Source organism: Pituophis catenifer, unplaced genomic scaffold (assembly GCF_029215685.1).
Source record: "Pituophis catenifer annectens isolate HBS135680 unplaced genomic scaffold, rPitCat1.0.hap2 SCAF_8, whole genome shotgun sequence".
Classification (NCBI taxonomy): Eukaryota; Metazoa; Chordata; class Lepidosauria; order Squamata; family Colubridae; genus Pituophis; species Pituophis catenifer.
In genome coordinates, this window is record NW_027256888.1 from 56,185,486 (window position 1) to 56,201,026 (window position 15,541).

Here is a 15,541-nt window from a genome sequence, read left to right on the forward strand (position 1 = left end):
AGGAGCTCCCCAGGGCTCACCATCCCCAATCTCTCTCTGGCTCCTTATCAGGCACTGCTGTTGCTGTCCATTTGGCTGACGGGAAGAAAGAGCATGGCTCCCCCATAAAGTTAAAACAGTCATGCAAAGGATTAGCCTCTAACTTTTAATCTTTCACTGATTGCATACATCACCACTAGCATTATAGGCCCAAACCATAATCAAGAAAGCACCTCGGTTTGGTTTTTCTCTATTTATCCGACTTCAAAAGCAAACAAAAACTCACTTCCGCCTGCAACAACCAAATCAATTTGTTGACCAACCCAACGCAACAATAGCTTGATTTCATTCTGCATCCAGACCAAAATGTGTATTTGGCTTTCAAGCACAGGTTACCTGAATCTTGTTTGTTTTGTGCATGTATTCTTTTGTACATCTCTCTTGATTATCATCTTGCAAAACAGTAAATAGCCTTTATGTATGTAGTAAGGTAAAGGTTCCCCTTGCACATATGGGCTAGTCATTCCCAACTCTAGGGGGCGGTGCTCATCTCCGTTTCAAAGCCAAAGAGCCAGCGCTGTCCGAAGACATCTCTGTGGTCATGTGGCTGGCATGACTAAACGCTAAAGGCGCACGGAACGCTGTTACCTTCCCACCAAAGATGGTCTCTATTTTTCTACTTGCATTTTTTATGTGCTTTCAAACTGCTAGGTTGGCAGAAGCTGGGACAAGTAATGGGAGCTCACCCCGTTACGCGGCACTAGGGATTCGAACCACTGAACTGCTGACCTTTCGATCGACAAACTTAGCGTCTTAGCCACTGCATCCCTGAGCATGTAGTAGAATACTGTATTATTTTTTTGACAAAGTTGTGAGAGTATCTATTTTGTTAGAAAGCATTTTACAGATGGTCTGTTTTCTTTTTGTGTTACTGTTTCTACTTTCTATCTCTTAAGTATAAAAAGGTGGTAAAATCCCACAAACAGTTTAAACATCAATGGTGAATCAAGTCCTGGGGAAAAAAAGTTCTGTGCAACTGACAGCTCCACGTCCTTTTTTCATTTTTGGTAAGTTGACGAGATACAAATTGGTATGCCTTTCTTTCTTTATTGCGCTCTTATTATTCAATAATTGTTTTTATTTTATTTTTTGCTATTTCATTTGGTCTGAGTCTATTATCTTAAGAGTCCTAAATAATTCCTCTCCTGGCTGACCACCAGATGGCAACACAAAGGTTCAGAAGACGATCTCTATCTATGGGAAATGAAGACTTTCTGTTGACGCTCAGTTTATTTTTGACTTTGAATTGTTGGGGGGAACATAGGAAGGAATATATGTTCAGCATCTTAGATTATTTACAAAAATAATAAAGGTAAGATAGAATAAATAAAAATAAATAAACTTTAAAAACTTAAAATTTTGGAATAGTGTGGGAACCCCACCAGTGTTTAGGGATGTGCCACAAGGCTTAAGTCAGTAAAGAATTGAGTCTGTAAGAAATAATAATGACTGGAGCTAGAAGATCCATTATTACGTTAGTTTAGAAAATGATTCTATCTGCTTCACCTGCTAATTCTGTTTAATTCTTTGAAGCAAGACTAGAAATGATTTGATTATTTATAAGAAGCTGCATTAGAAGGCTATAGTTAATATCCAGATATCAAAAATGTATAATTTTTGCTATATACCACAATATTAGAAAAGCAGGTTTCAGAAAACTCATGCACACTGCAGTCTTTTTTCTTCTTTGTAGAGTTTATATTCTGAATTTATAGGAACATAAGAGGACCTAACATGCTCCCCCTCCCAGAAAAATGGCTAAAAACGATAAATTGGTCTCAGCATTGCATTAAAACTTACACAATGGTTTGATGCTATTGAGAATGTTAAGAACAGTAGATCAGACACATAATTTTTAGTCCTCTATGATAGCAGCTTCTCTAGAATTTGTTTCACAGTTACAGGATCTGATCGTCCTCTTGTGGTTCTTTGGACATGTCCAATTATGGAATTCAGAACCTTCAGGTTGCCGCTCTTTATCTCTGCCACCTAAATAGAGAAGTTTCATACATAATGGGTTATGATTGATTGTACTGAACATTATTATATAACTACATCTTTGAATAACTTTTATTTTAAAGCAATGGTGAAATCCAAACTGGCCTGCTACTAGTTCGCTGGCCACGTTTGCGCACTGCATGCCAAAAGGAGGCTTGGAAAGGTAAGTAGAACAGCCGGGGGGGGGGGGGAATCAGCTGTGATTTAGCTTTGCTAGAAAGCAGGAAATCCTGCTTTAGCAAAGTTAAATCCCACCCCACAGCTAATCGGAAATACCAGTTGGTAGCTTTTTTAAACTACTGGTTCACCCGAACCAGTAGCTTTTTAAACTGCTGGTTCAACAGAACCGGTAGCTAATTACCAGTTTGCCCAAACCAGTAGCTTTTTAAACTACCGGTTTGACCGAACGGGAGTGAACCGATAGCATTTCACCCCTGTTTTAAAGGCTTCAGAAAAATCAGCATTGAGCTATATGTTCAGGAACAAACAGGATTGTTTTTACACCGTTTATACAAAAGTGAAATGCCTCTTTGCTGTCCAAAAAGCATTCAAGTCATGTAATCTGAGCCATCCCCAGCAAGCAGGTCTTGGTTGTTAGGTCAGTTTCTGTCTTTTGTGGCCATTTCATGTGTCAAAGCAATTTGTTCCATTTTTTTTCTCTCTCAAGAGTTGCCAAACAACATAGTAATCTGAATGGTAAAGGCAGTTTACATTTCGTATCTCCATTACCCACCCTAAAGTGTCAAAACCTCTTTCTTCCCAATTTCCCTGGTCTGTGATCAATATCACCTCTTTCTGATGGTCTCTCATCACAGTCTGACAGATGCTCTCAAGTTCATTCCAATCCAGGATTAGATTGAGTTTCTTTTCTTTTACAATCAGAGCTGGAGACTTCTCATCCCTCTTCCACATCTCTTCCAACACCTGCAGCATCAAGATAAAAGAAAATTGATGGTTGAAAAATGCCTCTTGTCTTTCAGAAGGCAAGATCAAATTGAGAAGGCAAAGAAGGTAAAAAAGGCAAGCTGTTAAGGCTTCAAAATTCCCCTTGTTACTCAAAAGAGATACCAGTCTAGACAGGTAGAAAATTCATGGTTTGGTTTTCCACTTAATTCAAATGCTATTCTACTTCTTCAAATAAGGAGACTTCTGTGCAGACTATCAATTTTATAGTTGTGTCCTATTTATTATTTTCATTCCAAATTGTTTTGATTGTTTTAGTTTTGCTTAGGGCCCTCTTGAAAGATCATGCAACTCCTGTTTCATCTTTTCAGTCATGCTAAAACACAGCTAATAGCAGCAGCAGTACCTCTACTTTAGAATTAGGAAACATTTTTATCGTCCTGAGCTGTTTTAAAGGTTTTCCTAAATTTTAATAGCATTCAGTGACAGTCAGTTTGTTGTAGTTGTTAAGGCAACAGGCTAGAAACTGGAAGATTGTGACCATTAATCCTGCCATGAAGTTTTGAGCCAGTCAGTCTCTTTCAGCCCTAGGAAGAAGGCAATGGTAAACTACTTCTGAAATCTTATTAAGAAGACTGCAGGGATGTGTCCAGTCCAGGCGGTCACCAGCAATCAACACTGGGTTGTAGGGACCAAAAACAAAAACTGCATTCGTAATAATTCCTGCCATCACTTAAAACGTATTTCCTGGCTTGAATGGACTTTTCCTTTAGCTCACAAATGTTCTGAGGCTTTATATAAGAAAACACTCCTTAGTTTGGGTTTTCTACAATTCAATCATTTGCCTCCACCTCCCTCCTATTCTTGATAATATTAAAGAGAATAGTATCAATTCATCAGTTAGTTCTATAAAAATTTAGGATTATCCAATTACTTAGAAAAGGAGGTTAAATGAAATAAAAGAACCATTTTCTACATTACATGCTAACCAATGTGTATGAATATAGTCCGCATCACGGTTTGAATATAGTGAGTTGAACCTTTTAACTTTTAGGGCATATTTGCACTTAGAGAATTATTTGGGTTCTCTGTTCATCATTATGAATACATTGTGAAGCTTGGACTGGGGAGGATACCACAGATGAGACATTTGTATATGTCACAATCAAATGAAATAGCAAAATTCATTCCCGCAGAATTGTTGGCTATATCAACTATGGAAGCCTTAATTCACCCAAATATTTTTAAGTTTGGAAATATTATTAGATATAAGGAGTTATTAACGGATAAGGGGGAATTGAAAGAGAAAAGAGAATTGGAAGAGCAAGGGATTGAGATAGATTGGTACATGTATATGCAGATAAGAATAAGATACGAAAAAGATGCCAAGTTACCTGGTTTCTATTTGGAAAAAACTGAGTTGGATAGGATACTCAGAGGAACAGAAAGAGAATAAAAAAAAAACTTTATAATTTTTTGCTGTTTATTGATCTGGAAGAGGAGCAAGTAAAAGAAACAATGATAGATTGGGGAAGAAATTTTGGTTACTCTATTGAATTTGAAAAATGGCAACAGGGCCTGGTGGCTCAGCAGACTAATAGCATTGTGATTAACACCAGCTGCCTGCAATTACTGCAAGTTCAAATCTCACCAGGCTCAAGGTTGACTCAGCCTTCCATCCTTTCTAAGGTAGGTAAATTGAGGACCCAGTTTGTGGGGGCAATAAACTGACTTTGTATAAATATACAAAAGTATGAAGGCTATTGCTTAACGCATTGTAAGCCGCCCTGAGTCTCCGGAGAAGGGCTGCATATAAATCAAATTAAATTAAATTAAAATTAAATTAAATTAAAATGTGGGAAAGGAATTATTTATTTATTTATTTATTTATTTATTTATTTATTTATTTATTTATTTATTTATTTATTAAATGTATTTATATGCCGCCATTCTCCCAAAGGACTCAGGGCGACGAACACAAGTTAAGAAACAAGTACAATAAAATCATAAATTAATAAATAAATGATGTCCACCGCATATAAGGAAAATCAATATAAAATGTTTTATAGATGGCATATGCCACCAGAGAGGTTAGCAAAAATGTTTAAAGACAAATCAGCTAAATGTTGGAAATGTCATCAGCTACCAGGATCTTATTATCATATGTGCTGAACATGTCCAGAAGCAAAAAAAATATTGGAATAAAATTAAAACATGGTTGGAAGAGATGATACAGTTACGTATTGAACTTAAACCAGAGCTGTTTCTGTTGGGTATTCTTCCAGAAAAGATTAGTAAGGAAAATACTTATTTGATTATACATGTAATAACAGCTGCAAGAATTGTTTATGCTTAAAATTGGAAAACAGAGAAAATACCTTTGGAAGAGGGGGTGATAAAAAAAATTATGGATTGTGCAGAAATGAATAGATTGACTTTGATGATTAAAGATAGGGAAGAGATACAGTATTATAGGATATGGAACTGTTTTTATCATTGGTTGGAAAAGAGATATAAAAGATAAAAGTTTTATGATTATATTTAAAAATTTGATAGGCAGAATGTTGTCTTAGTAAGGAGATGTTAAAATGGTTTGTATGAAGAGCAAGATAAAAGAAATTTCCTTTTCTGGAAGAAGAAGAAGAAGAACGGCTGAAGATAACACAGATGTACTAAATATTTGTTTGTTTTTATAAAATATAATAAAACGTTATATTAAAAAAAAGAATTGTTGGCTAAACAGTCATGGGAGAAAGTTTCTGATCAGTGCAAGAAAATAGAATAGAGTTATATAATTAAACCAAACTATATATTACAAAGCTGTAGAAGATTATACAGGTAGTCCTTGTTTAGGGACCACAATTTCGAATGGCACCTCCATTGTTAAGTGAAGCAGTCACTAAATGAAACTGCAACTGTGCTTACTAAGTTACGTCACCTGTCCTTTGCTTTACAGACCTAAAAAGGCAAGAATTGGTCACAGTTACATTTTCATTACTGCCATAACTCTGAACAGTGGGTAAACTAGGCAGTCACTAAATGAGGACTACGTGTACTGCAAAATCTATAGCACCTATAACCAATTTATTCATTCTATAAAGCACAACTGTATGCAACAATGTATCAGTCTGCAATAATTATTTCCTAATGTTATGATGCTCTCCATCTTTGTAGTCAAGCTACAACACTTTGTAACAATCTCTAGAAACAACTACTTAAAAGAGAAACATGATTTGAACATTTTCTATGTTGTGCTTCTGTTTCAAACATAACACGCTGTGACACAGAAGGTGCCCTTTTAAAACAGCTGTTTCTTCTCAATTTTCCCGTGAAAAAATAATACAATGCTTGGATTATTGCAATCAGCTCATGCAAAATGATTGTCATGCTGGAAATTCTGTACTATTAATTTATATATGCTAAAAATGTTTCAAATGCAGCAATTCCACACATAATTAGCAATTCCTTAACAAAATTAGACAACTGAATTAACAGTTTTACTGTGTTATACTTAAGAATAATAGTACAGTACAGTTTTCTTATTACAGGCAAGAATACTGTCCCAGAATTTAGTAATGTATCTTCAATAGGTTAATAATAGATGTACATTTAATGCAATGATCTGTAGCTGATTCTGTTCTCTATTAAGCTGCACTAGTCCTGCTGTGGATGACAACAGCCTACTAACAATGTAAAGCCACTGTACAAAATTTGCATTTGTTTGGGAAGGAATAGTATGTCCTAAAGGCAAAACAAAGTGGTAAAATGGTCAGCAAATTTATTGATTTAAATAAAGTATTAAGATCAAAATGTTTGTACTCCTAAGAAATATAAGTACAGTACAACCAGACTGTAGTGCAAAGATAATAGATGCCTTAAGAATCAGGGCTGTACCAGAGAAAAGATGTTTCAGAGACTGAAATATTTGAAGATAATGATCTTGTGCTCATTAAAATCGACATTTAATCCTTTACTATATAGGACACTGCCTTGCTTCATTGTAAGAGGTCTTCCCATTTGTTTTGGAAGATAAAAGAGCTGAGCAACTTCCCAGTAGTATAATTACAGTCAGCACTATTATATTGGGCACTGATTTTCATTTAATGACATTTAGGAAATTGAATTAATTTTAAATTAAACAGTTTAAATATTCAGTATGATTGCTTTTCAAATATCCCAGGATTTTTATAATTTTTTTACATTAAAAATTAGTTTGGCTTTGGAGGCCATGTGTGACTTTGAAAGCATAGGCAGAGCAGCTCACAAGGAATAGATACAGATTGAACCATATGAGCTGGTAGGAGAAGTTGCCCAGGGTAGGTAGTTTTTACAGAAATAAAACAAAGCTAAACATATCACAATTGCCATCCACACTATGACTTTCAGAAATATTCATAAAAATCAAGTCCTATCTGCACACCAAGATATCACTACCAAGTACATTATTATTTGAAGAATGGTTAAAGGTAGCCATGGGCCATATATTTTTACTTTCTGGAGAATATGTTTAGCTATGCTTCCCTGTCTTACCTTATCTCCTTATCTATTTATTCTTTAGAAAATCACATTTAGTAAGGAACCATTATCTAGTATCTTTTTACTGAATTGATTAAGTGGGCTGCCATACTGACAAAAACCTGAATAGCTTAAGGAAAAAAATACAGTCAATAAAAATGGATCTAAAAAAAGAGTGCTGAACCGATAGGTCATAGAAACTGAAAACTAAGTTACAGTTAATTCCAAACTTTTCCTTTCTGAATTTTAAAATGAGCTAAATAGTAATATCCCTTAGAGAATAGATGGTTTTCATTCTGATGAACAATATAGTGGATCAACACTCCAGATTAATAAAACAATTCAGGATATTTACTTTCAGCTAAGATGTACCCATTTATTTTATCTAATGAAGGAGCATTTCTTGCCTTTGAAAGTTTGGCATTTCAGGCTAAGAAATTCTATATTATGTAATTATTCTGTTTACAGTAGTACTTTGTTGCTGTATGGGTATATTTATAGTTTTGCATTTTTACTTTTGGGTAATTGTTCACCCCATCTGCATAGGACTCTGTTCTCAAAGAGACTATATTCTTAATAGTACGAGAAGCTACTTTTGGCAAAGAAAATGAACACATTGCTCTAGCAAAAATAAATGGCCAAAACTGTGTGCATATATATACACATGCACACACACTTTTCCATAAAAGCATGAAGAGCTATATCTATTAGAACATTCAAATTTAAACAGACACTTCTTAAGACACTTCTTAATAACACTTTAAAATTATATCTTGCTAATCATAAGGAATTGAGTGGTTTAACTCTTGGTAAATCTTATTTGCACTAGCTTCATTAACCATTTTCAGTCATACTAAAAAAAATCAATTTAGTTAAATAAAATAAATCATAGGACATCTTAGTGAAAGAACATTTAGGCAACTATTGTTTGTACACATTGTATTATGTACTGCAATATACACTAAAAGATATGGAACTGAAAATAGCCAATGAAACATATTCAAATAAATTAACCTTGTTAATCATATTCTCAAATTAACTGATAAGGCCAAATACATGTTTATAACATCAATTAAAAAACACTCTTTCTCTTAGATGGAACCAAAATTCTATGTGATGAGTATGTAGAGCTCTGTTAAACTCCCGGCCTGTAGACCAGACGCATCACGCGCTGGCCATGCCCACACCCAGTTTAGCAAATGGGGAAAAAGTCCCGATACGTCATGTGACGCCATGACGATGTGAGTTTGACACCCGATGTAGAGTTTGCTCCATTTTTTTTAAACTTGAAGACTCCACAGAAGCTGCATTCTTTAATCAAGGAGTAACCCAAGGTAGAAGTGGACACAAATGTCTTCATTACTTTTTGACTGCTAATTTAATACCATCACGTTGTTGCAAATTTTCACTTTTGATCATCTGAAGACAATAGGTGAAAGGTAGATAATTGACAGGCAACTTACTGGTGAAGAACAATTAAGAAGGTCAGTTGATCTTTACCCTTCCAATCTCCAAAAGAAATTTTTGAAATCAAGAGTAGTCTTGTCACATCTCATTTGGACTTGAAGCTAGACCATATGTCCATTGTTCAAATAAAATTTAAGACTGGATTTAAGTCAGGGTCATAATATGGAAATACTTCTCATACCAGCAACCCACACTGCTTGTCCATTCCTAGTATCTTAACACACATATGAGGTTTGTGGAAATAGCAGAAATCTATCCTTTTGGGTTGTTTAAATTGAATCAGAATTATAAATTATACATCTGATTGAAATATACCTTGACATAAAGAAGCCCTATGGGAAAATAATATTCCAAAGAAATACCTGTTTCGCTGCTGAAGATGAAATTTTTCTACTTGATACCAGGTCCAGTAGTTCAGCCAAAAGAACAGGAGTGACTGGACTAAACCATAAAGCATATAAAACAAATTAGACATGATACAACCTTCTTGATTAATAAATATCATAAAATGTTTCGTATCACATACACAAAAAATATTGTTGCTATTGTTTCCTTGCTGCTGGAAAGGGGATGTGGCAGTTTCCAAAAGTAAAATACCAAAAGGCTAATGAATGTATTTGCCTCCTCCTACCTTTTTCTTCTCTCCAAGAATATTCATTCAACTGCCAATTTATTTCTGTATTCTTTTTTTGTCTGACCATTTATTTGTGAAAATTCTACCCCCATTCACATCAAAAGTAGTCATATAAATTGACATACTCTACTACTATAAGCTGGCACACAGAAGTATTTTATTTGAATGGATGTACATTGTTATTATTCTACGTTTTCCATTCCATTTTGTTGTCTTACGAAAGGTGTCCTTTTCAGATGACCGTTTTCATACAAAAGGTCACAGTTAGTCCTGCAAATCCATGACCATAGAAAGTCTCAGAAATACAAGTTCAGATTCATAGTACTTTGCTTATATTACACATTAAATTTTTATTATACATGCCTTAATCCAACTTTCATCATGCAGAGTTACAGGTCAGCATTGTCAATAAGTTTGGTGGTGTATCTCATTGGAAATAATACATTGGTAATTGATATGTGCATTCTAATATAAGTGCATGTAAATAGCTGTTCATAAAACAATATTTTTCAGATGTTCAAGTTATAACTCTCATGTTGGCAAGCAGCCATGCTGTCTGCAGATATTGGGAAATGGGCTCTTCTCATCTCATCTGAAAAGCATCAAATTGGGACAGACTCTTATGGATATTCCTTATTTTACATTTTGTTCCTTTCTTTTCTTCCTATCTTGATAATGGGAGACTTTACTTCCCTAGGGGTGGATCTTCTCTCCCTTAGCAAATGTTTGGGATAAGTCTGCTCTAACAAAACAAATATTCAGATGAAAAACTGAACCATGCACTCTGCTGTGATAGAAGCAGAATCACAGAATCCTTTATTCATATGCCCATATGTCAGCAGAAGATGCTATTAGTTTGAAAAAGTAATTATTGGCATAGAAGAACTGTTTGACCAAAATGAAAAATCTAAAACCTCACCTTTCTTTTACAGTCATGTTATAAAATTTTAGGTAACTGAGGAAATTATTTATAACCCAGCCAATCACTTTTTGGGGATTCATTTCTGTGGCATTCACAACGCTTTCAAAAAAATCCATTAAGCCATCTTCATTCTGTTAAGAAAGAAAATGTATTTAAACATAGCAACCAAATCAACTTTCCCATAAACAAACCATATCTTCAGATTTGAACTCATCAGATGTGTGATATAGTCAATCCTTTGTCAATTCCCAGCAGTTCAAGTAACTATATAGTTCCAAAAAAGCCATGGCATGAATCTTCAATGAAGTTGCTTGATTTAGAACAGATCAGTTTCTTGGCCAGTCATACTGATATTATCTATATAATAGTATCATTAATTCACTTCTAAATGGAGATGATTACCACAGGTATAGAATTGATTACAATTCTATGGCTTCCCTGATGCAGATTTCTACAAGTAGCTGACTAAAATTTAGAAACAGGGAAGTACAACAGCGGCTAATCAACCAATATTGTTTCCTGCCCAGTGAAATTTCCTTTCTCTGAAAAACATACAGTAAGTTCTGGTACACTCTGGTACATTCTGAGGGAAAGAGCCACAAGAAAAAACTATATGGCTACTGTATCAAGATCTCCACAGCCTCCAAACATGGGAAAAGCAGTATGAGGACATCATTTAATTGACACAGGGTAGAGATGTATACCTAAATATCATCAGCATAGTAATGATATTTAACTTCCTGAAGCGACTGGAATTTAGGGCTCTGAGAAACCACACAAAGTAGGGATTTAGTGTTAGATCAGTCCTACCTAGTGGTGGAATTCACATTTTTTTACTACCGGTTCTGTGGGCGTGACTTGGTGGGCGTGGCATGGCTTGGTGGGTGTAGCTTGGTGGGCGTTGCAGGGGAAGAATAGTGCAAAATCTCCATTCCTACCACACTCCAGGGGAAGGATACTGCAAAATCTCCAATCCCTCCCCACTCTGGGGCCAGCCAGAGGTGGTATTTGCCAGTTCTCCGAACTACTCAAAATTTCCGCTACCGGTTCTCCAGAACCTGTCAGAACCTGCTGAATAGCACCCCTGGTCTTAACCCCAATTATAACTGGAACTGAGAAAAGGAGAACTTTTTCAATACTGATTTCCTCCCCCACCTTCTAACTCTTGAAGCTGTTTCAGGACAATACCATAAGCAATGATACCAGAAAATGCTGACAGATCAAGGAGGCCAGGATAGATATACTACCAGGGGTGAAATGCTCCCGGTTCGGACCGGATCGTCCGATCCGGAGAACCAGTAGCAAAAATCCCTGTCCCCCCCATGCCCAGCTGAGCCGCGTGATCATTAGAGGCTTTTTTTCTTTTAAATGGCTCTGAGTATCCAAGCTGAGTTAAAAACCCTCAGAGACTTTTGAAAGCATTTTTTACAACCTCTTCGCCGAAGAGGTTGTAGAAAAAATGGTTTTAAAAGTTAAAAAAAAAAAAATTGGCCACGCCTACCCAGTCACATTACCCCCCACACACACAAAGCCACGCCCATAGAACTGGTAGTAACAAATTTTAGATTTCACCACTGTATACTACCATCCTCGTGCTCCCAGCAATAGTCGCAAACAAGTGCAACCTGTACAGATAGTCCTCGACTTACAAAAGTTCACTAAGTGGCCATTCAAAGTTATCACGGCACTGAAAAAAGTGACTTATGACTATTTTTCAAAGTTACAACCTTTGAGCATCCCCATGATCATGTGATCAACTTCAGATGCTTGGCAACTGGTTCATATTTATGACCGTTGCAGTGCCCCAAGGTCCCCTTTTGCGGCCTTCTGACAAGCAAAGTAAATAGGGAAGTCAGGTTCACTTAACAACCAGGTTACTAACTTATCAACTTCAATGATTCACTTAACAACTGTGGCAAGGAAGGTCGTAAAATCGGGCAAAACACACTTAACAAATGTCTCACTTAACAACAGAAATTTTGGGCTCAATTGTTGTCATAAGTTAAAGACTAACTGTACTATATTTCAGTATTAAACCCCCATGTTCTAAATGTTATACATTATGATTTAAAATATGCACTTGTATCTGTCTAGAGAGAAAAACAAAGTACATAATGTGCCGATTAGCTTTGCTGGAGGTTATATCTGTTATAAAAAAACATGAAGTCGCATGCAAATATTTATAATAACAAAAGAGTACAGAAATATATATACATATATTAATTTCAAGGTTGATAATAGGACCTGGGTGAAATTACCATATGTAATGTCTGGTTAAAACTTAATTTCCTGTCACAAGACCCCACTGATATTGGGAACGGGATATGACTATACAAGAAATAAAGACTAATTCATGTGTGCAGACAGTTGACCAATATAGAATTCCTGCAAGCATCGTTTAGCGTACACTTCCCCCTCATTTTCTGAAGTATCATAAAGTTTTTACTCTTTCTCATTTTGATATGCTTAGGAGTTCCAAGACAAAGCAATCCTTAAGGGTAGATATTACAAGATTCTTCATAATAAAATATTCTGATGTGGGGACAGGGATTAGAAACACTCATATCTTCTGGCATTGCTACATGTACATGGATAGCCATATAACTTTGCTAGACCCCTTGCTGTGAAAAATTCTGAATATCTCAGATAGTATTCATTTGAAACTTTTTCAGCAAGGTTTCAAAAATTACCAGAAAATTATCAGAATTCTGTCTGACAACATGCCAAATATAGAGATCATTTTAGAACTTCATATTTAGTTACAAAAACATTTAAGGGTCTCATATATACCATATCATATTGAATTCATGGAAGCCTAAAACGGCATCTTCTTAAAATTTTAATAAAGAACTCAAATAAAATATCTCATTATTGAACAAGTTCTGACTTTAAATATTTTAGAATTTCAAATTTTTAGAATTCTAGTGCATTGGACTACTATCCTGTTTCCCCCAAAATAAGACAGCCCCTGATAATAAGCCCAATCGGGCTTTTGAGCACATGCAATAAAGCCAAGTGCTTATTTCAGGGTTCAAAAAAAAAAAATATAAGACAGAGTCTTATTTTCAGGGAAACACAGTATTTTAGTTTTAAGTATTGTTTTCATTAAGATTTTATAAATATAATAATTTATCAATGTGGTATTCTAATGTTTTGGGATGTTAACATTATGCTTTCAATGTATTAAGTGTGAATGAATATAACTTATTGAGTAAATATTTCCTAAGTATTTTAGTTCTGTTTTCCTTTGTGTGTCTTCTCCCTATCATCTCACTATTAGCATGTACTTTTATTTTATTTATGCCATTTAATAACTACTTTTCTTTGGTATTTATAATTTTAGCAATAAAATTGTAGATTGGTATGAGTCAGTGACCAAAATAAAGGCCAAATTTATAAATGGATTTACTACATTTTTAAAGACAAATCACAAAAGTTTTGGGATTCTTTAATGGTTTAGTACAAATCAGGTTTTCTTTTACATTTATAGAAGGTGTGCTGATGCAAGTAGAAACTTGTGGATACTTCTCAAACATGAGTTTTTATTTAAAAATGCTATGTTCAGTAAACTGGCAAAATATAAATCTTTTTTCACTGTCAAGAAAATTATGCACTAAATTTATGTTGGTATGGACACATGATATTTTGCCTATCTACTCTGGTCATATAATTCCCTGGACAAATATATACACACACACATTCTCTCTCTCTGTCTCATATCTTCCTTCCTTCCTTCCTTCCTTCCTTCCTTCCTTCCTTCCTTCCTTCCTTCCTTCCTTCCTTCCTTCCTTTCCTACCTACTTACCTACCTTTAATTAGTTCCTGACAAGTATACTGATCATTCAAAGTTACAATGGCACTGAAAAAAGTGACTTACAAACAGTCCTCAAAAATACGACCGTAGCAGCATCCCCGTGATCACATGGTCAAAATTTGGATGCTTGGCAACTAGGATGTATTTATGATGGGTTCAGTGTCCTTCCCAGCCAGTTTCCAACAAGCCAAGTCAATTGGGGAAGCAAGATTTGCTTAATGATTATATGATTCACTTAACAACTGCAATGATATGCTTATAATCATGGCAAAAAGGGTCATAAAATTGGGCATGATTCATTTAATAACTGCCTTACTTAGCAACAGAAATTCTGGTCCCAATTGTTGTCATAAGTTGAAGACTACATATACGGTACTCAGTATGTCATTTCTTGCATATTTTCAGCACACCACTTATGTTTACACCACCGTTTTGTTGTTTTTATTATAGACTTACTGGATATAGTATGTAATTAATTAACACAAGTATTTATGTACTGCCCTAATTTCAAGGACTTCTTAACTTCTCTAATTATGCTGATGTTTAAAATGTTATAAACAACATGGGACATGATGGGGAAGAAAGACCTGTTGTAGCAAGTGGTGATTGCAATTAGGGTGATCTAGTGGAAATTTAATAATATATGCTTTGAAATCCATCAAAGCATGAATGCAACATTAAATGTAATAAGCAAAGGGGAAATATATATATAAGTACTGACGTCTGTACTTTTTTAATGAAGTTTAGAAAAGCACACAAGTCAGATGAATTTAGATTATCTGGGTGTCTCGATGTATCAAGATAATTGGGGGTGGGGACGTTCTTATATCTACATTTAGAGAGAATGGATGACAAGAACTATTTTTTGTACCAGAAATATTAATATATTAATCCTGGCTTCAAGTGGTTGGTATCTGTATTCAATTTACAATGATATAAGACTGTGATGGTGAACCTATGGCACGTGTGCCAGAGGTGGCACGCAGAGCCCTCTCTATGGGCATGCACGCCGTCACCAGCTGGTCTTTGTGGGTGCCAGAGTGCTTGAAAATGGCCCTGAAAACAGCCCGAAAAAAAACAGGCAAGTGTGCGCTGGACAGCTTGTCTTCAGGTTTCTGGTGCTCCAGCGTGCGCGAAGAGCAGCTGGCCAGCATACATGCGCCTGCCGGAAACCCAAAGACCAGCTGGCCGGTATGTATGCGCGTTCTGGTTTGGGCACTTGGTGCCAAAAATGTTCGCCATCACTGAT

At 35.5% G+C, this 15,541-nt stretch overlaps 1 protein-coding gene across 1 annotated transcript in view; it reads right to left on the bottom strand.

Annotated features, from left to right (window-relative positions):
- Positions 1–578: 578 nt before the first annotated feature.
- The window catches only part of GATB (glutamyl-tRNA amidotransferase subunit B), a 33,637-nt gene continuing 18,674 nt past the window's right edge, over positions 579–15,541 (bottom strand). The window contains exons 10-13 of the mRNA XM_070948897.1: positions 10,476–10,609; positions 9,285–9,363; positions 2,827–2,961; positions 579–2,028 (exon numbers count right to left, since the gene is read on the bottom strand). Coding sequence (XP_070804998.1) covers positions 1,903–2,028; positions 2,827–2,961; positions 9,285–9,363; positions 10,476–10,609 — 474 coding nt within the window. The 3' untranslated portion in view covers positions 579–1,902. The remainder of the gene's footprint in view (positions 2,029–2,826; positions 2,962–9,284; positions 9,364–10,475; positions 10,610–15,541) is intronic.